We start from the raw sequence: 27,500 nt of genomic DNA, 5'->3' as shown, positions 1-27,500 counted from the left end.
AATATTTCCCATGAGAAATAATGGAAATACAATTAATCCGTTCCAGAAACCCAAAAAATATTCACACAAACAATACATTTTATAGAGATTAATTACAGTTTTGCATACAACAATTACTATAGTTTTTAATTATGTATAGTAATACATATAAAATAACATTTTTACTTACCTTTATTGAAGATTGGTGATGGCATCTGGAAGATAGGGAAGAGGAGAGAGGGAGTTGGGGTTAGTGTTTGGAAGGAGAATCCCCCTCCATGAGGACTTCAGGTAAAGCCCTCTCTAGGGTTACTTCCCTTCTCTGTCTTTTAATGCCACTAGGACCAGCTTGAGAGTCACTGGGCCCCTGTCTCACAAAATAACTGTCCACAGTCCTCTGTTTCTTGCGTCTCTTTAACATTTCCCTAAAATGGGACATGGTTCTGTCACTGAACTTGTTGCAAAGATGGCTTGTTTCAGCTTGCTCAGGGTGGTACTTCTGCACAAACATTTGGACATCATTCCACTTGGCACAAATCTCCTTAATCTTTGAAGAAGGCACCTCATCCACTCCCTATATTAACACCTTTTGCAACATCAGCTTCCTTGATTTGTTCTTTCTTTGACAGGATAGAACCGATGGTTGACTTGTTTTTCCCATACATCCTGGCAAGCTCAACAAGTCTCACACCACTCTCATACTTCTGTATTATTTCCTTCTTCACATCTATGGTGTTTCTCACTTTCTTTACCACAGGGGTACCACTAGCAAGTTTCTTTGGGCCCATGGCGATTGCACTGCTGGCCTTGCTACTGGCAAGTTACAGTCGCTCCTCAAGTAGTGTCCCTGTGATCCCCGTTGGGGAGGAGAACCTCTACCTCGCCGATTACCCACCTCTAGAGCTCAAGATGAGTTACTCAAACAGAGTCAAGATTAAACCTTCCAGTGGGTTGATCAACGACTCCACCAAGCTTGCCATTGCTGTGACTGTTAGGGGCTTGAACATCAAGGTCAACACGATCCTTTCCCTTCATGAATCCTTCATTATCGTCTGTGAGGACGATGTGGAGGCCGAGAAACTAATGTCTGCATCTGCCCTACCTACACTAGAAGAACGTGGCTACAGAATCATGTCCTCTCCAGCCTTAAGGGCTAAGAAGACTGTCTTTCTGAAGCGCTTGGACAAACTGATTACATCTCAGACCATCGAAGACCTCAAACAAACTGTCAAGGACCAGAACCCTGGGGCCACCGTGGAAAACATCAACAAGATTCCCACGGCCTCTTCATACATACATTTACTGACGCCACAATGGCTTCCCAAGCTATGGCTGAGGGACTAGCCATTTACTATTACTTCATCAACGCTTGCAACATTGAAGCTGAACGTTACCACCACGTCACTCAATGCTGGACCTGTTTTTCTTACCTCCACTCAACAAAAGACTGCCCCACAAAAGACAAGAAATTCTGTTCCACCTGTGGTAATGAGGACCATGACTCCAGGACATGTTCTTCCACTGCTACTCTCAAGTGTCTAAACTGCAAGAATAACCACCACACACTCGCAGCTAAATGTCCCACCCGTCATGAAATCATCAAAAAGAACATAGAAGCAGATCAGAAGAAGTCTCCATCCAGATCACCCACATATGCTGCTATCACAAAACTGCAGGCTGACACCACCAAACTCCTGAAATCAACCCAGCACTCCACCATCACTATCTCCACACTGGCATGTGACTCAACAAAAATACAGTACTGCCTACTGTATGCCCACATGCACAACATGGCAGCACCAGGCTCCTTCAACACTACCATCAACGAACTTTTCAGACTAAACAACATGCCGGCATTCACCTTCCCAGACTCTTCACCTTCTGCTGACATAATCAAGCTCACCCAAGCACCTGAAAATATTACCACTCCAATAACCACACCACAAGATACAACGCAAGATACAACAACAACAAACTCCACCGTAGCCACTGACCAATCAGCAGCCTCACCTGATCTACCCGAGACCGCCACCACCTCTGCCGACCTACACCTCGAATCTCCACCTCAGTTGCCAATGGCAAAAAAAGCTAAAATACATCCACCTGTGAGTCGTCTACACGAAACTCCACACCCACTGGAAAAAATGGGAGCAGACCTGAACCTCAGAACCACAGCACCTATTACCCTGTACACATACATATCAGACTGTCGCATCCTGCATGCAGGCCAAGCTATATACAGCATAGGAGATGGCCGCGTCAGGTACACTGTTGCACCAGGAACTGACCTACAGACCACCAACGCCTTACTTGAAGACCTAGGCAACGACACACAGCACAGGGTTAGACTTGTCCTGCTCTCAAAATCAGCATTTAAAAGAATCACAAACGGCTCCAACACCACATGGTATGATCGCACATAAGAAGTCACGTCATCACTAGCTGCCACCTCGAGCCTGCCTCGAGCCTTGCGCCAGTCTCCACCAATCACAAGTCAGTCAACACCACGCGCTGATGAGATGCACACTGCAGTGCTCCCGAGTCATCGATCAAGCTTGCCCGTGTATCCTGACTCTCAAGCCCCTTCCTGCAAACTCCTTCACGTTCAGCTCTGCTGCTGGGTCAAGCCCTGGCTCTTTCTCTAAGACTAAGGACACTCCTCTCAAGATCTATTCTTCCTCTATCCAGTCTTCCCCGCTCACCCCTTCGGGGTCTTACCTAGAATATTTCATTCGTTTCGTTTGGGCCCATGGCAGCTTATTTCAGTCACACAAGCACTAAACACAACGAAATAATTGTAAAATGCGTGAATGAGCGCACAGGTTAGTGTTCACTCAAGCATAAACAAAGCTAGACTGCTCACGGTGCCTGCGCGGGGACGCGGACAGAGCGGGCGGCAGACAGGTCCCGTACCCAGCGGTTCGAAAATAGGGGCACGTTCGATAATAGGGACACAGTTTGTCCAAAAAAATGGTCCTATTTTTGAAACGTTCGATATGTGATATGTTCGATTTTTGAGGTTCCACTGTATATATATATATATATATATATATATATATATATATATATATATATATATATATATATACACATACATACATACATACATACACACATCTAGGGTTTTTCTTCTTTTTATTAATAGCTCTTGTTCTTGTTTTTTTTCTCTCTCTTGTCCATGGGGAAGTGGAAAAGAATCTTTCCTCTGTAAGCCATGCGTGTCGTATGAGGCGACTAAAATGCCGGGAGCAATGGGCTAGTAACCCCTTCTCCTGTACACATTTACTAAAAATCAGAAGAAGAAAAACTATATAAAACTGGGATGCTTGAATGTGCGTGGATGTAGTGCGGATGATAAGAAAGAGATGATTGCTGATGTTATGAATGAAAAGAAGTTGGATGTCCTGGCCCTAAGTGAAACAAAGCTGAAAGGGGTAGGCGAGTTTCAGTGGGGAGAAATAAATGGGATTAACCCTTTGACTGTTGCAACTCCCAATCCTGAGGTGTCTCCTGGTGTCGCAAAATTTAAAAAAAACAAAAATTATTTTTTCTTATGAAATGATAGAGAATCTTTTCCCGATTGTAAAGACACCAAAAAAACGAAATTTGATGGAAAACTGACGGAACTACGCTCTCGCGAAGTTAGAGACCTCGGCGATATTTACAAATCGGCGATTTCGCCCACTTTGAGCCCTATTTTTGGCTAATTCCATTATTCCAGTCAACCAAACTCATAGCTATTTCTTCAGAACTCCATTTTTTCCATCGATTGAGTACAAGAAACTGCCCATTTACTGATTTCAACTACCCAATAACATGGTCAGAAATTTGCAATTTGGCCAATTTCACGAAAATTAAAAAATATGACAATTTCAAAATAAGGACCAGAATGAACAATGCAGACATTCCTGGCTCTAAAATAACATTTTCTTTGTTCATCAGTTATGTCTCCAGGCCCCTGTGATATTACTCTTGCTTTTTATTTTGAAATTTTATTCAAACAAAAAATAGAAGATTTAATGTTATGCAGACTACTGCAATACTGTAATAATTGTAAAAATTACATCAACCCATTCATGACTGTATATTAGAATGGCTATTTGGACATTTATTGGACAATGACATCATTTGTTTACTTTTGAACATCGGCAAAAATCAAACATTTCCCGTACTTTGTGCTCCATTTCCAGGTTCTTTTTATAGGGAAATTAATCAAAATCACCTCTATTTCTATAATATAGTTTCCATTCTATCAAATGAGACCAAGGAAACAAGAATACAACCACAAATACTATACGAAAATAGACCACAAAGTCAGCATTTTAATTAAAAAAACGGTCGGAGTTTTTTTTTTCTCATTATACACTGCGTGCTCCAGGATTTTTTTTATATGGTGCACACTGACCACACAGACCCATTCTCTCACATGTGAGCCTACCAGCTTTCTCCTGCCTGATTTGAAGCCGCTAGAATTTATGAGTATATATACGTCAAACACGGTACCTCGTAAACGTATATATACGGCCGCGACAGTTTAAGGGTTAAGTCAGGAGTAGCTGAGAGAGTTAGAGCTAAGGAAGGGGTAGCAATAATGTTGAAATACCAGTTTTGGAAGGAGAAAAGGGAATATAAATATGTAAATTCAAGGATTGTGTGGATTAAAATAAGGGTCGGATGTGAAAAATGGGTCATAATAAGCATTTATGCACCTGGAGAAGAGAGGAGTGTTGAGGAGAGAGAGAGATTTTGGGAGGTGTTAAGTGAATGTATAGGAACCTTTGAACCAAGTGAGAGAGTAATTGTGGTAGGGGACCTAAATGCTAAAATAGGAGAAACATTTAAAGAGGGTGTGGTAGGTAAGTGTTGGGGTGCCAGGTGTAAATGATAATGGGAGCCCTTTGATTGAACTTTGTATAGAAAGGGGTTTAGTTATAAGTAATATGTATTTTAAGAAAAAAGAGGATAAATAAGTATACAAGATATGATGTAGGGCATAATGACAGTAGTTTGTTGGACTATGTATTGGTAGATAAAAGACTGTTGAGTAGATTTCAGGATGTACATGTTTATAGAGGGGCCACAGATATATCAGATCACTTTCTAGTTGTAGCTACAGTGAGAGTAAAAGGTAGATGGGATACAATTAAAATAGAAGCAGCAAGTAAGAGAAAGGTGAAGGTGTATAAACTAAAAGAGGAGGCAGTTAGGGTAAGATATATATAACTATTGGAGGATAGATGGGCTAGTGAGAGTATAGGCAATGGGGTCGAAGATGTATGGGCTAGGTTTAAGAATGTAGTGTTAAGAATGTAGTGTGTTCAGCAGAAGTTTGTGGTTACAGGAAAGTGAGTGCGGGAGGGAAGAAGAGCGATTGGTGGAATGATGATGTAAAGAGAGTAGTAAGGGAGGAAAAGTTAGCATATGAGAGGTTTTTACAAAGTAGAAGTGATACAAGGAGGGAAGAGTATATGGAGCGAAAAAGAGAGGTTGAAGCAATGTAAAAAGAGAGCAAATGAGAGAGTGGGTGAGATGTTATTAACAAATTTTGTTGAAAATAAGAAAAAGTTTTAGAGTGAGATTAATAAGTTGAGGAAGGCTAGGGAACAAATGGATTTGACAGTTAAAAATAGGAGAGGAGGGTTATTAAATGAAGAGTTAGAGGTATTGGGAAGATGGAGGGAATATTTTGAGGAATTATTAAATGTTGATGAAGATAGGGAAGCTGTGATTTCGTGTATAGGGCAAGGAGGAATAACATCTTGTAGGAGTGAGGAAGAGCCAGTTGTGAGTGTGGGAGAAGTTCGTGAGGCAGTGGGTAGAATGAAAGGGGGTAAGGCAGCTGGGATTGATGGAATAAAGATAGAAATGTTAAAAGCAGGAGGGGATATAGTTTTGGAGTGGTTGGTGCTATTAATAAATGTATGGAAGAGGGTCAAGTACCTAGGGATTGGCAGAGAGCATGCATAGTTCCTCTGTATAAAGGCAAAGAGGATAAAAGAGAGTGCAAAAATTATAGGGGAGTAAGACTGTTGAGTATACCTGGTAAAGTGTATGGTAGAGTTATTGAAAGATCTAAGAGTAAGACAGAGAGTAGGATAGCAGATGAACAAGGAGGCTTTAGGAAAGGTAGGGGGTATGTAGACCAAGTGTTTACAGTGAAACATATAAGTGAACAGTATTTAGATAAGGGTAAAGAGGTTTTTGTGGCATTTATGGATTTGGAAAAGGCATATGACAGGGTGGATAGGGGGGCAATGTGGCAGATGTTGCAGGTGTATGGTATAGGAGGTAGGCTACTGAAAGCAGTGAAGAGTTTTTACGAGGATAGTGAGGCTCAGGTTAGAGTATGTAGGAGAGAGGGAGATTATTTCTCAGTAAAAGTAGGCCTTAGACAAGGATGTGTGATGTCACCATGGTTGTTCAATATATTTATAAATGGGGTTGTAAGAGAAGTGAATGCTAGGGTCTTGGCAAGAGGTGTGGAGCTAAAAGATAAAGAATCAAACACAAAGTGGGAGTTGTCACAGTTGCTCTTTGCTGATGACACTGTGCTTTTGGGAGATTCTGAAGAAAAGTTGCAGAGGTTGGTGGATGAATTTGGTAGGGTATGTAAAAGAAGAAAATTAAAAGTGAATACAGGAAAGAGTAAAGTTATGAGGATAACAAAAAGATTAGGTGACGAAAGACTGGATATCCGATTGGAGGGAGAGAGTATGGAGGAGGTGAATGTATTCAGATATTTGGGAGTGGACGTGTCAGCAGATGGGTCTATGAAGGATGAGGTGAATCACAGAATTGATGAGGGGAAAAGAGTGAGTGGTGCACTTAGGAGTCTGTGGAGACAAAAAACTTTGTCCGTGGAAGCAAAGAGGGGAATGTATGAGAGTATAGTTGTACCAACACGCTTGTATGGGTGTGAAGCATGGGTAATGAATGTTGCAATGAGGAGAAGGCTGGAGGAAGTGGAGATGTCATGTCTGAGGGCAATGTGTGGTGTGAATATAATGCAGAGAATTTGTGGTTCGGAAATTAGGAGAAGGTGTGGGATTACCAAAACTATTATCCAGAGGGCTGAGGATGGGTTGTTGAGGTGGTTCAGACCTGTAGAGAGAATGGAACAAAACAGAATCACTTCGAGAGTACATATATAAATCTGTAGTGGAGGGAAGGCGGGGTAGGGGTCGGCCTAGGAAGGGTTGGAGGGCGGGGGTAAAGGAGGTTTTGTGTGCGAGGGGCTTAGACTTCTAGCAAACGTGCATGAGCATATTTGATAGGAGTGAATGGAGACAAATGGTTTTTAATACTTGACGTGCTGTTGGAGTGTGAGCAAAGTAACATTCATGAAGGGATTCAAGGAAACCGGCAGGCCGGACTTGAGTCCTGGAGATGGGAAGTACAGTGTTTACACTCTGAAGGAGGGGTGTTAATGTTGCAGTTTAAAAACTGTAGTGTAAAGCACCCTTCTGGCAAAACAGTGATGGAGTGAATGATGGTGAAAGTTTTTCTTTTTGGGGCCACCCTGCCTTGGTGGGAATTGGCTGATATGTTAATAAAAAACAAAAAAATATTATTATTATTATTATTATTATTATTATTATTATTATTATTATTATTATTATTATAGAGAATCACACACACAGGAAAGTAAAGATAATTGTATATTGAATGTAAATAATAGTGTGTAAGATTTGCGTGTTATCCTGTGTGTTGATTAGACAGAAGGAATTGACCAGCAATCCTGCCAAAAGGCAGAACATTTAACAGACTTCTGTTTCACACTGATATGACAGGACAGTAGTACATACCTCCTGAGTGAGCACTGTGTACCAGCCTACTACCTAAGTTTCACACTAACATAACAGGACACTAAATCTCTGGAAAAGAAAGCAGGTTGCTCTGGGGTCCTTGGGTTTCTTGGTGAGTTTGTCACTTATCTCTTATAAAAATTTGAGCACTAACTTGTCCCATGTTTTAAGGAGTCTCCAATCCTATTAGAACAAAGTGAAAGTGATAATATGGTGTCGGACTGTGTGTGTGTGTGTGTACTCACCTATTTGTGGTTGTAGGAGTTGAGTCACAGCTGCTGGACCTGCCTCTTCACTGGTCGCTACTAGGTCCACTTTGTTCCTGCTCCATGAGCTTTGCCGTATCTCTTCTTAAAGCTGTGTATGAATCCTGCCTCCACTGCATCACTCTCCAGATTGTTCCACTTCTTGACAACTCTGTGGCTGAAGAAATAGTTCCTAACATTCCTGTGACTCATCTGAGTTTTCAACTTCCATTTGTGTCTGAAACAGCTTGTCCCTATCCACCCTGTCAATTCCTCTCAGTATTTTATATGCCACTATCATGTCCCCTCTCTCTCCTGTCCTTCAGTGTCGTTAGGTTGATTTCCCTTAACCTCTCCTCGTTGGGCACTCCTTAGCACTGGGACTAGTCTTGTTGCAAACCTTTGCACTTTCTCTAATTTCTTGATATGCTTGACCAGGTGTGGGTTCCATACTGGTGCTGCATACTCTAATATGGGCCTGACATACGCAGTGTACAGTCTTGAATTACTCCTTATTCAGGTGTCGAAATGCTGTTCTTAGGTTTGCCAGGTACCTGAATGCCATAGCAACTATTTGGTTGATGTGCACCTCAGGAGATGTGCTTAGTATTATACTCACCCCAAGATTCTTTTCTTTGAGTGAGGTTTTTAGTCTTTGGCCCCCTAGCCTGTGCTCTGTCTGTGGCCTTCTTTCACCTTCCTCAGTCTTCATGACTTTGCATTTGGTGGGGTTAAACTCCACCAGCCAGTTGTGTGTGTATGTACATATGTATTTAAAGTAATACAGTAATTTTAGTTCACCAAATACTTTGGTGGTTCAAATGCTATCATCAGTGCCAAAATTTATAGATGAATAATTACCAGGCAGATCTGCTGGTTTACCTTTTCCAGTGAAAAATAATAATAATAATATAATTATTATAATAATAACAAATAAGTCACACTGACTATTGGTTTTTAAATTTTACATAATTTACTATATAAAAGTAGTGTAAAAAAAATTAAATTATATGCAAGGTCTAAATAGCTACTAACAATAATAAAAATTGATTTACATATAAACACACTATATTCTGTACTGTGTATAACCATTTCACTGTCACAACCTCTGTTAAGTGCTGACGTTGTTGCGGCTTAAAAAAAAAAAAAAATTTTGTCTGATATGGAAGAAAATCTCTTTCTGGAGGTAATGACACTGAACATGTGATTTTTTTTTTTTTTTGACAGGAAATTTATGAAATTGTGCAGGCATAAGGGTGGCAGGCTGGGGGCAGTTTATGCATGAGCGATTTTGTCCACTTTAATCAAAATAATCATCTTTATTTCAGCATGATAGTGTTTGTACAAAGATGGGTGACATTAAGGTGTGCATGTAGCAACCACTGTTATGCAGAGCCTTTTGGGCAAACTTAAGTCTATCTTAAGGCTACAGCGGCAATAACTAATTGATTACTAAGCCCAATTCCTAGTAATATCACTAGTATGCCTTTCCTTCTAGTAAGTGAGCACAAGAATCTGCTCATTCAGCTATCAGAACTACGCTATACGCTGCACAGCAGCTGGTAATTTGGCGAATTTTACACAAAATTCAACAAGTTCCAACTTAAAAGCAGCATTCAAAATAAACACTGTAGACATTCCAGCCACTGAAGCAACCTTTTCTCTGTTCATTAATCACATCCTTTCATCTGGACTCTCTCAATGACTTTTTGACAACAACTGACTGACTTCACAAACTCTGATACCTTCAGCCCTTTCTACCTCAATCTGTTGCTACCCTCTACCCCTGCACTATCCCCTGCCCCGCTGTTTACTGTAACCTACTGATCATCCCTCCCCCCTTCTGCCGCCCAATACCCTCGCTTCCTTCCCTACCCTGCAGCGCTGTATAGCCCTTGTGGCTTAGCGCTTCTTTTTGATTATAATAATAATAATTAATCACATCCACAGACTTTTCCTTTATGATGCTTGTATTCCATTTGGAATCTATCATCACCACAAAAAATCAGTCTTACACTATTTCTTGACTAATAAAGTATAACCAAGAATGATCGGTCATGATTTTGGCTAACCCAATAACTGAAGTAGACCTGCTCAAATCCGTGACAGGGGTAGGGGGACGGACGTTAGGGTGATGATGGGGTAAGGGGGATGGGGTAAGGGGATGGGGGGTATAGGGGGACTGGGGATAGGAAGGGCCCCTTCCCTTCCTCAGGAAAATCACAAATAATGTAATATTTCTGCCACTTTGAGGCCTATTTCAAGCTGCTTCTGGTCTGAGACTGACCAAAATCATCTCTATTTCTCTGGTATGTCTTACCTTCTATGAACTGATACCAAGAAATGACCAGTAAAACCATAAAAAACACCCTAGGATGCTCCTCAAAATCTCTAATTTAAACCAAACATAAGGTCAGAGGTTTACTATTCCCCCATCATGCATACTTGGGGCAGGATTTTTTTTTTATATACTGTGCACACCTACTGCACAGGCCCATTCTTTCATATCTATTCCAAAATATACTACTCACAGCATATTTAACCCGTTCACTGTCCATCATGTAAATATACATCATTGATGCCAGGGTCCCTGATGTAGTTCTATGTCATGAGCTCAGCTCACTCAGATAAGCTGTGAGTGGTGAATTTGGGCATAGATATGAGAGAATGTGTCTGTGTCGTAAGTGTGAACCATATGAAAAAAATCCTGCCACACATGGTGCATGATGGGAAAAACAAAACTGTGGCCCCATGTATAGTTTAAAATGGCAATTTTGCAGTGTATTTTTTGATGGTTTTTATGGTTTTATTGACTGTTTCTTGATATCATTTGATAGAATGGAGGTTATATTACTGAAAGATTGGTTTCAGGACTGGAAGAACTTGAAACTGAGTTCAAAGTAGTGGAAACATTAAATTTTTCCAATATTCCAGAGGACAGATAAGGCTTCCCTACAATCCCCAGTCCGTTTTATGGGTTTTTAATAGATCAAAGTGGATGAAATCGCCAGTGCGTAAATTGCGCTGAGACTGCTAACTTTGTGCTAGCGTAATTCCATAAGTTTTTCCATCAAATTTTGTGTTTTTGGTGTCATTGCTTTCAGGAAATGATTGTTTGTTATTTCATAATGAAAAAAAAAATTGAAGGGGGTGGGGAGGAAGTTTTTGACACTGAGAACAAGTTTCAGATCAGGGGTCTAGACAGTGAAAGGGTTAAGGGCACTGTGCTTAAGAATTACATGAGTGACACTGGCTTCAGTAACATAAATCTACACAGGAGACAGTGAAAAGGGTTAAATTAAAATCAGTTGTTGCATTTTATGTAAATCTAAACTCATATAAATAATAATAATATTATTATTAATACCCGTAATAATCAAATTATGCACCAAAATTATACGAATCATAAAACTTAAGGGTAAAAATATAGAATTTTTATTGTGAACTACAGCATAGTAATACTGAAGTTGCTCAGATGAAGTCTTATTTTTGCTATATAAATTTACTTGAGGGATGATGAGGTCAACTCTATGAGGTGTTGATGTTATAATTATGTGGGGTTGATGCCAGACCAGTGAAAGTGAGTGAGAGGCTGGTGTATTTTATGTAAATCCTAGTGACCATCGACTGCAGAAGAAGACTGTCCCAAGGGTTAAATTATCTAGATGCAGTGGAACCTCTACTTGGGAGTTTAATCCGTTCTATGACCTTGCTCACAACTGGATTTGCTCGTTTGCAGAGTCAATTTTCCTCATTTAAATTAATTGAAATGCAATTAATCCATTTCAGTGGAATTCTGTACTTCAATAATTTCGCTAATATCAACTCTACGGCTTATTTATCTATCTCACTTCATCTAATATGACATAATAAACAATATAAATAACATAGAAACATGATATATACTCTAAAATGAATAAAAAACGAGAATACAACCATAAAAACCATTTGAAATTACTACTAAGGGGTGGCTAATTGCTGAGAAGTGAACTCCATTATTTATGCTTAGATTTCTTTCATTTTTGGTGTACGTTAAGAAGCATCTTTCCATCATACATTACCTAAGTTTCAATAAGATAGTCCAACAAACAAATGAGATACAATTCCCGAGATCAAGAGCATGAGCCCCTCACCAGTGTCAAGGAACCTGCCTTGAGGTCTGCTCGCTTGTGGAAATTTTTCTCGCGTATGGAAGCAAAAAATCGACCCATCGACTGCTTGTATTTGGAAAAACTCGCACGTGGACATGCTCGCAAGTAGAGGTTCCACTGTACTTCCTATGCATCATTTTTTATTGTTATATACATTTTTAACACCGACTGTCTCCCACCGAGGAGGGTTGAGCTGAAGAAAGAGGAAACATCTTCAGTGTCATCCATTTAATTTCTGTCTTGCCAGAACCATGCTGACATCACAGTTCAAATGGTTTGCTAACTTGCAATACCCCCACTCTTCCTTGAGAGTGAAGTGTTAACCCAATGTGGGTCATTGAGATCAAGGAGTGTTGGGGCTTGATCCTCCATTCACTAAGTCACACATGAAACAGATGAAGTAATCCCACCAGAGGACTTCTTCAACTCCCTGCCTATCAAGCATCATAACTCAAAGAGTTTCATGAATAAACAGCTCTAGACTTAAAATCACTATGACATACACCAAAGCTATTGGTGTTAGAAGCACACAGTCCAACATAAGCACTAAAGCCTGTTGGATCAGGAAATGTCTGGAGGAAACTGTCAAGTTCCTGCTTGAAGACATTTAGGAATTTGTTTGTAACTTCCCTTATATATACAGTACTTTCTACGTATACGTATATACCGTATATGAAATGTGTTGAAAATTTTTGCACCATTTACATTTGCTTGCAGAGTAAACTGAAATTTGATATGTGGAAATGCCTGCTTTAATATATCCCCTCATAATATTTGTGAAACCTCAAGGTTTTAACAAATGGTTTTGATCTTAAGAAGTGCTGTGCATAAGGAAAAAAAAAGTGGTATATAATCATGTACTGTATAAGATCAGTTTCCTGGTCTGACATATTTGGATAGTTTTTAGCTGCTATTTCTAAGTTTTGATTTTCCTTAGGACCTTAAGTATACCTATTAAGAAAATCTTTCAAATTTTTTAAGACTTGATGCTCTTTTTGTATTTTTAAACCTGTAGTATACATAAACGTATGTAGATCTACATGTCATAAACATGGATGAAAAATACAACATGGAGTAGGAAGAATCCATATATAAGAGCCTCAGTTGAAAACCATCTTCATCTGTTGAAGAGGGTCTCTGACTGAGGACAAAATATAGATCCTTTTTGTTTTATGTTTTATGTTCTGTCCATGTGAGGTTTACCTATTCATAAATCTAAATGTCTGAAATTCTAAAACTTTTTATAATAATACCAAACTTATTATAAATTCTTATATACTTGAAAAAATATTCGTAATGTATTGTATCTGAACTGTAGTATTTATATACATATATTGTACGCTTATTATTTTTAATGTATATAGAGTAATAGCAAAACACTAGGCTTACCCACTCAGATAAGAATATAAGGTCCTATATATCAAAGTAATATATTCACTGAGGGTTGTATGTTGTCAACTGGGTCTGTTTTTTTTTTTTTTTTTTTTTTTTTTTATTGATTGATTGATTTCCTGTGCGTATGTTTTGGGTGACAGCCTTGCATTCCATTGCAGGCTACCAGCCAGTGAGTGGGCCCATGCCGGTCAAAGCAAATTACACAGCCACCACCTCTGACGGCACCAGTCCCTACAAGGCTCCCAAGGGATCACCAGTGGCAGCAGCTCCCCCATATTCCTCTCCTCCTAGGCTTACTTCTCCTCCACTACCTATAAAAGCTCCTCCAAATCAATCTGGTTCTGAGCTCTACACTCCACCTTACCAATATCCAGCCTACAGCTATCACCCTAATCCACCACCACCACCACCACCACCTCCTCCTCCTCCTCCACCTCCACCACCACCACCTCCTCCTCCTCCTCCGCATGTAGCGCCTTATGACAAGTACTATCCACGTGGAGCAACTTACCAAACTTACCATTTTTACCCTCCAACTTACTCTGGGGGTCAGTATGCTGCCCCAGGTGCCGAGTACTCGTATCCGCCTCCCCCACCGGGAGGAGTTCATTACTCTCAAGAGAGCTACACTTCGTATACCCTGTGTGTGCCCAACCCACCTCCCCAGGGGCCCCCTCAAGCACTAGCGCTGCCTCCCCCACCACCCCCCACATCCAGTGGCCCTCACCCTCCTGCGTACGCCACATATCACTACACGGAATACACACCGGTCTTCACGTATCCTCCCCCGGGTACGATTGTTAAAATAAACTTCATAGGTGTGTTTTGTTTGCCCTGTTTGTTTGTTTGATTGTCATAGATGCATGCCATTGGATATTTTGTGATTGTCTTGTGCTTATTGGCTTATGCTTAGTTACACTTACTTATGCTTGATCTTTTTGTTTTATTTCGTACTGTGCTATAACATAGTTTTAGCTTTTAATATCTTATGTAGTCCTGGAGCATGGTTCAAACAGTATCATAGTATAGATAAGTTCTAGTAAAAAACTCTGTTGATTTTTATACATTCCTTATAATTTTGGTTTATAATTTTTGTTGTAATATTAAATTAAATGTAGTAACTAATATTTTTTATTTTATTTTTTTTTTTTTTTTGCAGGACCCTCATCACAGAGTACAATTTGCTGTCCAGTGGATTCAAAAAACGTGCATACTTGGCCCCCTACTGGAAGTGGTAGAGGGCCAGAAGCTACAAACGGCGGTAACCAGTGCAGTAGCATGGGCCAGGGTGGTGGTGCAGGATACCAGTACCAGTATCCCTCCACACAGCAGCCAGCTCAGCCTCCTCATAGTGGAGCTCCACAAGGCTGTGGTGCAACTTCAATGTACCAGTCTGGTCCTCTCACTACAGTGATGACCACAGGTACTCAACCAACCATCCAGGTGTTTGGTGCTGTTGTGCCACAACAAGCGGTAACTGTAATGCCATCCCAGGATTCCCAGGCAGTTACTGACCCTCCTCCTAGTGTCCCCCCACCAGTGCCTGCCCCAGTGCCTCCCGATGTGCCTCTCTCTAAGCCTCAACCTACCACCACCACAACCATGGTGGCCATGGCACCTATCACTGTTACTGTGCCCATTAATCCTGGAGCTCCTCATAGTTCACAGTCTGTGGTACCGTCAAGCAGTGTTCTATCACAAGCCAGCACAACCAATACTGCAGCTTCAGATCCTACTATGCCACAGCAAGCTACATCATTCGTTTCTGGTCCTCTTCAGCCAAGTATAACTTCATGTGTAATGCCAGCCATTACATCAGAGATTGGTCATCCATCTGTATCTTCCTCACAGCCTGTAGTAAATGTCGCCTCTGAGGCACTGCAGAATGTTGTATCATCTTCGCAAGTTACTACAGCTGTGGTCACCGGCATTCCTCAGTCAGTTTCCAGCCTTTCAGGAGCCAATACAGCTGTAGTTACTGGAGTTCCTCAGTCAGTTGCAGTATCTGCAATGCCTACTGCAGTTGCTGTTACAAGAATACCACACCCAGTTGCAACTAACTCACATGATTCCACGAACATTTCTCGTGAGTTATCTCAGCCTCGCTCCACTCCATCACACACCACTACGACAGTTACTTCTCGAGTGTCTCGGCCAGTCTTAAGTCATATGCAAGCCACTTCGAAAGTCACTGGCGTACCTCAGTCTGCTGTGGCTCCTACGCAGGCCACTACTGCCATACCTCAGTCTGTGGTGGCACCCCATGTTACTACAGCTGTCGTCACTGCAATACCTCAACATGTTACTACAGCTGTAGTTGCAGCTATACCTCATGTTGTGGCACCTTCGCAGGCCACTACAGCTGTAGTTGCAGCCATACCTCAACCTGCTGTAGCCCCTTCTCATGTTACTACAGCTGTAGCTGTACCTCAACCTGCTGTAGCCACTTCTCATGTTACTACAGCTGTAGTTGTAGCTGTACCTCACCCTAGTGTGACTACCACACACATCTCTACAGCTACAGTCACAGGCAAACTTCAACTTATTTCAGCAGCTGGACAGGTCACTACAGCTATGGTTACAGCAGTACCTCAACCTGCTGTAACATCTAGACAGGTCACCACAGCTGTGGTTACAGCAGTACCTCAACCTGCTGTAACATCCAGACAGGTCACCACAGCTGTGGTTACAGCAGTACCTCAACCTGCTGTAACATCTAGACAAGTTACTACAGCTGTGGTTACAGCAGTACCTCAGCCTGCTGTAACATCTAGACAGGTCACTACAGCTGTGGTTACAGCAGTACCTCAACCTGCTGTAACATCTAGACAGGTCACTACAGCTGTAGCATCTAGACAGGTTACCACAGCTAGAGTGACAGGTGTACCAAAGCCAGATAAAACCCCTACACAGGCTACTACAACAATAGTTACTGTCACACCTCAGTATGTTGTCTCACCTACACAGGTTACATCAGTGGTAGTCTCTGGCATACCTCAACCTATAGTGGCTACAACACAGGTCACGGCAGCTGCTTCCAGTGCCCCCAGATGTGCTACAGTGCCATCAGAGACCCCAGACTCTGTTTCCTCTAATGTGTGTCAGCCATCTGACATAACTCTTTCTGGGATAAGGGATAAAGTCAATAAGTCTGATAGTAAGTCCCATTTATCTTCCATACCTGATACCAAAGCTGGCATTTCTAATGTCTCTGAACTGCATATTGCTTCCTCACAAGATGACACAGTTAGTCCTTTGGCCATTCCTAAACCTCACTTGGTTTCCACACAAACACCTCACCTGGATTTGACACCAGTCATTACATCGTCTGATACAAATATGTTGGAACCTCATAAGATCTCAATGCAAGCTTCAGCAGCTGTTGCAGGTATACATAAAGTTCCATTGGTTTCCACACAAGCAAATACAGCCATTGTATCTGGTGTGCCTCGGCTCTCAGTGAGGCCAACACAAGTCACTACTGCTAGTGTTCCTGGCATTCCACAACTAGTGAATCATGTGCAAGTCATGACTACATCTGCTACTGAGGGTCACAAGATTACAGTTTCATCAGCAACTTCAGCTACAGATATTCCTAAACTACAGGAAGATATTTCTTTGTCAGCTAAGGTTTCTTACATGCCTAAAACAATTCAGCATAAAGTGGAGTCTAGCCACAGCTCGGAGCATGATTCTTTTGAAACAAAGAAAACTGCTTCTGTTGCTGCTTTATCACAGCAAAATTTTAAGAATGTCAATAAAGTTATTGAGTTCAGTTCACAGACCACAACAAGAACAGTACATGATCAGCCCCAGAGTGTGTCTGCTCTTAGAACTTCAACAAAAGATGGATTACGAAATATGTGTTCTGTGCCTCCCATGGATGAAGGTGGAGTTGTAATTAAGGAACTTCCTTCTGCTAAGAAAATCGAAGTTGGTTCTTCTGTTTCAGGCCTAGCAATAGAATCTCAAAAACCTATCAACACTGCCATGTCTGCCCAAGTTACTCTAAGTTATGTAAATATTAACTCTAGACCAAATACCAGTTGGAGCCCCACACAGTCAGGAGTTACATCAGACACCCAATCATATGCATGTGCCTCTAATGTCATTTGTGATGCTATGACCACAAACTCAGTCAATAGTAGCTGTATGAGCAGTGTACCAGAAGTCACCGGGAGTTCTACAGGATGTGCTTCAGATTTGGTTTCTTCTCCACTGATGAGCTCAGTTGTGGCACCCTCTGTGGCACCCTCAATGGCACCCTCTACCTTAAATCATCCACTTAATGCACTACCAGACAGTGTGACTATAAGTCCCAGTAAACCGACAGTTGCAACTCAGACCACCAGTACAGCACCGACTGTGTGTAAATCCACTATGGCTGTGACTAACAATCATCAAGGAATTATTTCAGTTGTGAGGGACAAATTAATTATGAGCGTACAATATAAAGAAGCGCAAAGTAAAGAGAGTGAAACAGCTAAAAACAGTACTGCTAGTGGCTCTTCTCAATTGGGCTATCAGAGGCCGGGCCCTCGGCACCTTCTTTGTCAAACTGTGCCCACTCCAATGCATACTAAAACTGCCACTGCCCATTTACCTAAACCAAAATCTTCAGTTAGTTCTAATGTGCACCGAATGTTGGTCAAGACTGAAGACAAAAGTAAAGATACAAAACCAAACATTCCAGAAAATGTTCCTATTAGCCAAAGTAATTCAGGTTCTTTTGACTTGTCTTCTAATACGATAACTACAAACAACTCGCAGAAAGATGATTCGGGATCAGATTTAATGGATGTGAAGACAAATATAATTGGCTCATCACTATTGCTTAATGAGAAAGGTAGTCCTCTGAAAGCAAGAGGTATTAGTAGTGGTAATAATATGCCAAACGCAACATTCCCTAACCATGATTCCAAGCCTGATCATAACTCTACAAATATCAAGCCATGCATTCAAAATTTATCTCTAGAAAAAAAAAAAGCTATTTCATGTGAAAATGATTTACACAGACAAATGACTACTGATTTAAATCTACAAGACAATAAAACCATAACATCACAGATAGAAGATAAGAAAAAGGAAAACTTGCTATCTTCCAAAATGTCACTAGAATCATCTAGTCAAATAGACTGTAAACAAGATATCAAACCCAGCGATCCCATGAAATTAATAAATATCAAGACAGAACTTTTACCAAAAATCAAGACTGAGAAAATGTCCCCAAAGGGAGTAACCAAGATTTCCTCTACTTTAAAAATGTGTCTCAAAGATAATTCTCTCTTTAAAAAAAATATAATTAATGACCAAGGTGATATACCTCTTAAAAGTGATTCTTTATCTAGAAAATGTGACTTATCATGCCCTTCAAAAGATGTGGGGATTACAGATAGTTTGAAACTAACACAAAGCATGAGTGACAAGAAAAAGCCCCTTTTGGGGCTATTGAATGACCAAAGAGTGCCCCAAGATAGTGTAGTTGCATCTGAATCAAAATCCAAAGAGGCTTTTGATAAAAAATTGATTACCTCAAGTAATAATCTAAAGCGGAAAAATAGTGAGAGTCTAGGGACAAGTGGTAATAAAGTTACGTTAAGTACAAAAACTGGTGTCGTGGAAGGTGCTTCTAAAGCTCCTGTGGTAACAAAGAACCCAAGTGTTAAGTCACACAAGAATGGAAAATCATCAAAGAGTTCATCCCGCCGTTCTCCCCCAAATGGAAAACTAAACAGAAAGAAAAGTCTTTTAGCATATTTAAAGGAAAAGAATAATGAAAGTGATACTTCCAGTGTGGATTCAGAAGTGGCTAGTGGTGGACAGAAAAAATCCAGGAGCAAAGAGGAATCCCCAAAATCCAATAGTGCCTCTCCCTTTCCTACATTCCCCCCACTGCCAATAAATGCTGGTTCTCGTCGTAGGAGTGCTACAGTCCAGGGGAAATGCAAGTCAGCCAAGAAACCCAGATGGGTTCACAACTGGTCCTGGGAAGGTGAACCTTTTGAGGGAAAAATTTGGTTAAGAGTGAGTATTGGCACCACATTGTGGCATGCTTAAAACCTTTTTTTCTTAAGCTACATTGCTCAAAATCTTTGAGAATTAAAATATTTCGATATAATTATACATTGGTAATTCAACACTGTCTTATGGATTTTTTTCATTTAATATATGATAGACAAAGTTTTCTTAAAATGTAATTGTAACATTAGGAATAAGAATGTAAGATTGAGCATTTCAGACATAATAGTTTTCAGAAATAATATGCAATATTTTTCATATTTGGTATTTTATATTTTTTATACTGTATATAAAAGTACTTTAGTGTACAAGTCATCGTAGGTTTCATCGTATAATTGTGTTCAACATTGGCATATGCTAGTTTGTTACTTATTTAAATTTTCTTAAATACAGTTATCCCTCGTTTTTCATAAGCATTGTAAGTCCTAATTTTCGCAAATCGTAACTTTTTTTCATCAAAATGTTGACTCACGAATTGTTGTTTGACTCGCAAATAGTCGTTCATCCCAGACGCGTACGAGCGGCCCCGACTCAGCCACAGTGAGTGTGCCATTGTTTATCAGCGAGTGAGCACGATTCCACGCGTTCATACAATACATTTCGTAATATTCCATTCATTTTAGTGCTTGCAACTGCTCAATAAGCCACCATGGGCCCAAAGAAAGCTAGTGCCAGCCTTTTGGTAAAGAAGGTAACAAACACGATAGAATTAAAGAAAAACATTATAGAAAAATATGAAAGTGGTGGTGATAGCGGTAGAGGGTGGTAGAAGGTGGTAGAGGGTGGTAATGGTTGTGATGGTGGTAGAGGGTGGTAGTGGTTGTGATGGTGGTAGAGGGTGGTAATGGTTGTGATGGTGGTAGTGATGGTAGTAGAGGGTGGTAGTGGTTGTGATGGTGGTAGAGGGTGGTAGTGGTTGTGATGGTGGTAGAGGGTGGTAATGGTTGTGATGGTGGTAGAGGGTGGTAGTGATGGTAGTAGAGGGTGGTAGTGGTTGTGATGGTGGTAGAGGGTGGTAGTGGATGTGATGGTGGTAGAGGGTGGTAGTGGTTGTGATGGTGGTAGAGGGTGGTAGTGGTTGTGATGGTGGTAGAAGGTGGTAGTGATGGTGGTAGAGGGTGCTAGAGGGTGGTAGTGGTTGTGATGGTGCTAGAGGGTGGTAGTGGTTGTGATAGTGGTAGTGATGGTGGTAGAGGGTGGTAGTGGTTGTGATGGTGGTAGAGGGTGGTAGTGGTTGTGATGGTGGTAGAGGGTGGTAGTAATGAAGATTTGTGCAATGTGGCATAGGATGGAAAGATTTGTGGAGGAATATCACTCTAACAAAGCTGTTGCAAGCCGTGTCGGCAACATGTACAATGACAATGTCTTGTCCCATTTTAGGAAAATTTTGAAGAGGCACCAGAAACAGAGCTCTCTGGACAGATATTTAGTGCCACAGGTGTGCATTGACTCCCAAACTGGTCCTAGTGGCATTAAAAAACAAAGAAGGGAAGTAACCCTGGGAAAAGGACTTGGTACCTGAAGTCTTTATGGAAGGAGATTAATTTCTCCATCCTCTCCCCTCCTCCCATCTTCCATACACTAAGAAGAATCTTCAATAAAGGTATGTGTCATGTTATTATTGTTTTATTCTTCGTGTCTCATTGTTTTCTGTGTATATACATCTATATTTCATGTAAAAAAAATTATTTTGTTTTAATACTTTTGGGTGTCTGGAACGGATTAATTGGATTTATATTATTTCTTATGGGGAAAATGATTTTGCAAATCATGAATTTTTGCCATTAGTCACACTCTCTGGAACAGATTAACCCTTTGACTGTTTCGGTCATATATACTGTATACGTCTTACGAGCCAATGTGTTTGACATATGTACAGTGGACCCCCGCTTAACGATCACCTCCAAATGCGACCAATTATGTAAGTGTATTTATGTAAGTGCGTTTGTACGTGTATGTTTGGGGATCTGAAATGGACTAATCTACTTCACAATATTCCTTATGGGAAAAAATTCGGTCAGTACTGGCACCTGAACATACTACTGGAATGAAAAAAGTTCGTTAACCGGGGGTCCACTGTATATTCAAAAATTCTAGCGGCTTCAAATCAAGCAGGAGAAAGCTGGTAGGCCCACATGTGAGAGAATGGGTCTGTGTGGTCAGCGTGCACCATATAAAAAAAATCCTGCAGCACGCAGTGCATAATGAGAAAAAAAACTCTGACCGTGTTTTTGGATTAAAATGCTGATTTTGAGGTGTATTTTCGTATAGATTTTATGATTATATTCTCATTTTCATAGTCACATTTGATAGAATGGAAAGCATATTATAGAAATAGAGGTGATTTTGATTGGTTTTACTATGAAAAGGACCTTGAAATGGAGCTCAAAGTAGGGGAAATGTTTGATTTTTACCGATGTTCAAGAGTAAACAAATGATGTCGTTGTCCAATAAATGTCCAACTAGCCATTCTGATATGCAGTCATGAATGGGTTGATATTATTTATACAATTATTACAACATTGCAGTAGTCTGCATAACAGTAAATCTTCTATTTTTTGTTTGAATAAAAATTCAGAATAGAAAGCAAGAGTAATATCAGAGGGGCCTGGAGACATGACTGATGAACAAAGAAAATGTTATTTTAGAGCCAGGAATGTCTGCATTGTTCATTCTGGACCCTATTTTGAAATTGTCATATTTTTTAATTTTCGTGAAATTAACCAAATTGCCAATTTCTGGGCGAAATCGCTGATTCGTAAATATTGCCAAGGTTGCTAACTTCGCGAGAGCGTAATTCCGTAAGTTGTCCATCAAATTTCGTACTTTTGATGTCATTACCATCGGGAAAAGATTCTCTATCATTTCATATGAATTTTTTTTTTGTTTTTTCCAAAAATTTTGGGACACCAGGAGACACCTCAGGATTTTTGGGGTTGTGACAGTCAAAGGGTTAATTACAAAAAACAAGGGTCCACTGTATTTTAAACTACCGACAACTTGGAGTTACGACGGGCTCTCTGATGAGTTGTTATTTATACTGTACGAGAACTTGGGTCATCAATAGGTAGAGCAGCATCTTAGCGTCAAGCATCTGAATCTCCTTCCTACAGACACTAGCTTTCACAGTCTCCATGGCAAATTTCCTGTTGTTTTTCCTCTTCCAAGAAGAGAAACAACAGGAAAATGGAAGAAATACAAAAGAAATTCATTATAAACGGGTTAGTGATGCATCTCAGCATCAAACAATCTCCAAGACTACATATTTCGTCTATAAGTTTGTACTTTATTGTGCATCCCATAGTAAAAGATAGAGTTAGAAGTGCAGCAGCACTTGGAAGAAGAAAAACAAGAGGAAAATGGAAGAAGTACAAAAGAAGTTCACAGTAAAGGGGTTAGCTAGTGTGTTCGTCTGTGTTTATATTCTCGGTATATCATGGCAGCTTAAGAAGTAATTAAACTCAGTGAACAAGGTATGTAGATGGTAATAATCATAATCATAATAATAATTAATAATTGCTCTGGAGTGCTTTAAATATCAGCTACCAAACCTATATAAAATACACATGACATTTAAAGTGCTCCAGAGTGATTATTTATTATTATAAATTATTATTATTATAAATTATTATTACCATCGGCATACCTTGTTCACTGAGTTTAATCTTTCCTTAAGATGCCATGAGACAGAGAGCATAGCATATGACTCAGAAAAAAAAAAATTGGGAAAAATTAACTATTTTTGCATTTTTTCTTATGATAAGAGTGATCTAGGAGTGTTTGCCCTGATGTAAACACCGTTTTCTTTCGTTATAAACCAGAGGTACAGATGAGAGCGGCAACCTCCACCCTTACCCCACTCACATAATATGGCATACATTATTCATTTCAGCATCTTTATTACAGTTCTAGGGTATTTATCGTGTTTCTGATATCAATTTGGAATAAATGTGATAGATAACCTTTATTACTAATACAGTGGACCCCCGGTTTACGATATTATTTCATTCCAGAAGTATGTTCAGGTGCCAGTACTGACTGAATTTGTTCCCATAAGGAATATTATGAATTAGATTAGTCCATTTCAGACCCCCAAACATACACATACAAACGCACTTATATAAATACACTTACATAATTGGTCGCATTGGGAGCTGATCGTAAACCGGGGGTCCACTGTATTAGCATAATTACACATTTTATTAGCGCTACGGCTAACGTCCGATGCCCATGACGGTTCACCAGATACTGAATGCTTCTGCTGGCCTCTCCCCCTCTCCTATAGCTCTTCCCACTTTGTAACGATGTTAGACGGTGAATTTAATATATTAGACAAAAATTAAAAAAAAAAAAAATTAAAATAAAGTTATCAAGTTGGAGTTCGATTTTTATTTTATTTTTTCTTTCTAATATACGTATTTAATTTACCATTTGGCATCATTACAAAGTGGGTGGAGTTATAGCAAAGGGAGAAGTGAGCAGTGTCTCAGTAACTCATGATTGCCCATGACATGTGGTGGGGTGTCCCTCTCGGCACTACAGTGGAACCTCGGCATATGAATGCCCCACCATACGAATTTTTCAGGATACAAACAGTCGCTCGGTCGATTTTTTGCTTCTGGATATGAACGAAATTTCAGGATGTGAACTTCCCCCTCAAGGGAGGTGCCTTGGTGAGGGGCTCTTGATTTAGGGAATTAGATCTGTGCTTCAGTTCCCTAAATTATTAATAATAATTATTATTATTATAATACAAATGTACATACATACTACTAATAATAATACACTGCAGCAGGCCTGTTGGCCCATACTAGGCAGGTCCTTCACAATCCATCCCACTAACAGAATATTTGCCCAACTCAGTTTTCCATGCTACCCAAGCAATAAGCTTTGATAATTCTATTTAGTCATGTGCAAGTCCCACTCATATCCATCCCCTCTCATTCATGTATTTATCCAACACAAATTTGAAACTACCCAAGGTTTTAGCCTCAATCACCATACTAGACAGACTGTTCCACTCATCAACATAAGAAAGGAGGAACACTGCAGCAGGCCTGTTGGCCCATACTTCGCAGGTCCTTCACAAATCCAACCCACTAACAGAATAAACGCTACCCAAGCAATAAGCTTTAATAATTCTGTTTACTCATGTGGAAGTCCCACTCAAATCCAATCCCTCTCACTCATGTAGTGTTTATCCAACCTAAATTTGAAACTACCCAAGGTTTTAGCTTCAATAGGACCTTGGGTAGCTTTAAAAAGAGATTGGACAAATCATACCCAGCCCCTCCCACGGCTGGGTATGATTGGTGTCGTGGGTACAAAACATAAGAAAGAAGGAACACTGCAGTAGGCCTGTTGGCCCATACTAGGCAGGCCCTTCACAAATCCAACCCATTAACAGACTAAACATACCGAAACAATAAGCATTGACAGTCCTATTTTCTCGAAAAAAAAATTCCCAAGTAATCAGCTATGCACGCGTTTCCTGGAATATCTCGGAAGTAAGTCACTGATGTATTTCATGTTGTATTACCGTTAATAATAAACAGATTGAAAGGAATTTCTCAGCAAACATAAAACTGAATGTTTTAGTTTTGGGTGGTGACACTTTTGAAGTGTTAGCAAAGGGTGATTCCTTGATTAGCGACGAATTGTTTACCGATGTGGTCTTAAGAATGGAACTCCGTCGGTAAGTGAGGAGAGGCTGTATTTATTAGAAAACATTTTGTTCCTGGGACCTTAATCACTTTTAGCACACATAGTTTAAAAATAATGGTATATATAGGTGGGAAAATGGGGTGTGTGTGTGTGACATAGTTATCTGAAAAATGCCAGTGTGACTTATTTGAGATGAGGTCAGGTATTATTATTATAATCATAACTAAGTGCTCAACCCCAAAGGGTCATACAGTTGAGGTCAGCTAGTCATGTGATTCCTGTGTTGTTTGGTAGGTTTTGCTTTGCCTTGTTAAGTATCATGTATAGCAATTTTTTTTTTTAAATTTTGTAGCTTCCAGTATTATGTTCAGTGGTGTCAGTGATAGTAATTAATAAGGTTTCCAGATATTGCCGCTGTCTAAGATCTTGTTCTATGAGGATGAGTTGTGCCTCATTCCAGTTCATCAAATGAACTGTGCAGTTCCTGTGGAGGACACAGGTGTATTTAAAGTCATCCCTGTTGTTGGTGTTTTGGTGTTTGTTCAGGTGGACCAAAAGATTTCTGCCTGTTTCCCTTACATATTTCTTGGGACAGTATCCAAAGGGGAGAGGGGAGATGCCTGCTGTGGAAGTTAGAGGTGTGGGATTATATTTCTTAGGGAGGTCCATGACTATTAGTCAACTTATTGTATAAGTTGAACCTCTAGTTATATAAACTTATTTGCCACAATTTATGGTATGTCTGACATTTTAACCCTTAAACGTCAAAAAAAAAAAAAATTTATAGAGATAAAGAGAATATTTTTCTAAGTGTTACAGGATTAACTTAAGATATGAGGCTGCAAAGTTGGCACTTAATACTCACCTGACAGCAACATCGAGTCCTGCTGCTTGCAAAAGTGTTGCCGATATACCTTTTTTTTTTTCCTCATTTTTATATTATTTTATATATTTTTTATGTTCTGATAAATACAATTTAGAGTAGCTCTTGTCATTTCATAACCAATCTTTGTTCTGACACTAATATTAGGTACTGAAATTGTACTCAAATTGTAACAAACACACTGACAGGTGGATTGGTCATTGACTATTGTCTAGGAATATATACAAAGTATTTATAGGTCCCAGCAGTGTTTTGGATACACGGGAGTATATAATAATAATAATAATAATAATAATAATAATAATAAGAAGAAGAAGAAGAAGAAGAAGAAGTTCCCCTGAAGCGTGATGTAAGACAAGTGTCAGTGACAAGTGTCCCGAGGGTGCAGTAATAAGATAAGTGGTGACATTTGATGAGCCCATGCGAGGGTGCGGTGATAAGATGAGGTAAGTGGTGACATTTGATGAGTGCCAGCATCTCTGTATCTGCCTATCTCTCTCTCTGCCTGCTTGACTCTCTTTCTGTCTCTCTGCTTATCTCTCTCCCTGTCTCAGAGAGAGCCTCTGTGAGCCAACAGGTATTATGCATTATATCTACAAGTGCAGTATAGCACTTTAGATTTTTTGGGCTATCCAAGGTAATTTACACTATGTATAATTGTATTTATGTGTACCTCTGAGACAGAGATAGACAGAGATAGACAGAGACAGATAGAGATAGACAGACAGACATATGGAGATAGAGCCAGCCAGCCTGCCAAACACTTATTACACATTCCAGAATTGTTTCTCTTTACTTAGGGCATAGGTTATAAGACATTCTGAAAGGGTGTTGCATAAATGCTGCACATGGGTTATTATCGAGGTTTTTTTTATTTTTCCTCAACCACTTGTGGCCACATCCACCTCAGAGTCACTAAACTTGGGGTCAACATCACTTTCCTCTTAAAAAGGGTTCATCTGTAAAAACTTGCATTTGTGGTCACAGTGGTGCCTATACTAACCTTCCTATGGTGTAGAAATATACCTAGTTGGATGAATCTTATTGAAGCCAGCTGGCCTAGTGGCTAACGCGATGGTCTGGAGTTTGGAGACTCTGTGATCGTGGGTTCTAATGCCACCCGTGGTATGGTTTGTTTGCAATCGTGTCATTATGATTTTGTGAATCTTTATAAAGTAATTCTGATAGTTGAACAGAAGGCATAGTAGTGAAATATCCAGAAATTGGCTTAAGCCTAAAATATGCCTTAAAATCAGTGAAGCCACAGATGCATAAAGTGCTCCCTGATTTATATTTTCCATCAAATTTCACACTTTTGTTGTCATTACCTTCAGAAAAAGATTCTCTACAATTTCAGAAG

At 40.0% G+C, this 27,500-nt stretch overlaps 1 protein-coding gene across 10 annotated transcripts in view; it reads left to right on the top strand.

Moving 5' to 3' along the window:
• The window catches only part of LOC128699669 (serine-rich adhesin for platelets-like), a 1,564,428-nt gene that overhangs the window by 1,492,506 nt on the left and 44,422 nt on the right, over nt 1-27,500 (top strand). For 8 of the 10 annotated variants that reach the window (XM_070099410.1, XM_070099415.1, XM_070099411.1 and 5 more), the window contains 2 exons: nt 13,734-14,393; nt 14,735-19,599. In XM_070099410.1, the coding sequence (XP_069955511.1) occupies nt 13,734-14,393; nt 14,735-19,599 (5,525 nt within the window). The remainder of the gene's footprint in view (nt 1-13,733; nt 14,394-14,734; nt 19,600-27,500) is intronic. The other 2 variants (XM_070099418.1, XM_070099420.1) reach the window with 2 other exon arrangements.

The sequence above is a fragment of the Cherax quadricarinatus genome, chromosome 67 (assembly GCF_038502225.1).
Source record: "Cherax quadricarinatus isolate ZL_2023a chromosome 67, ASM3850222v1, whole genome shotgun sequence".
Classification (NCBI taxonomy): Eukaryota; Metazoa; Arthropoda; class Malacostraca; order Decapoda; family Parastacidae; genus Cherax; species Cherax quadricarinatus.
This window is presented reverse-complemented; position numbering and strand designations above follow the sequence as displayed.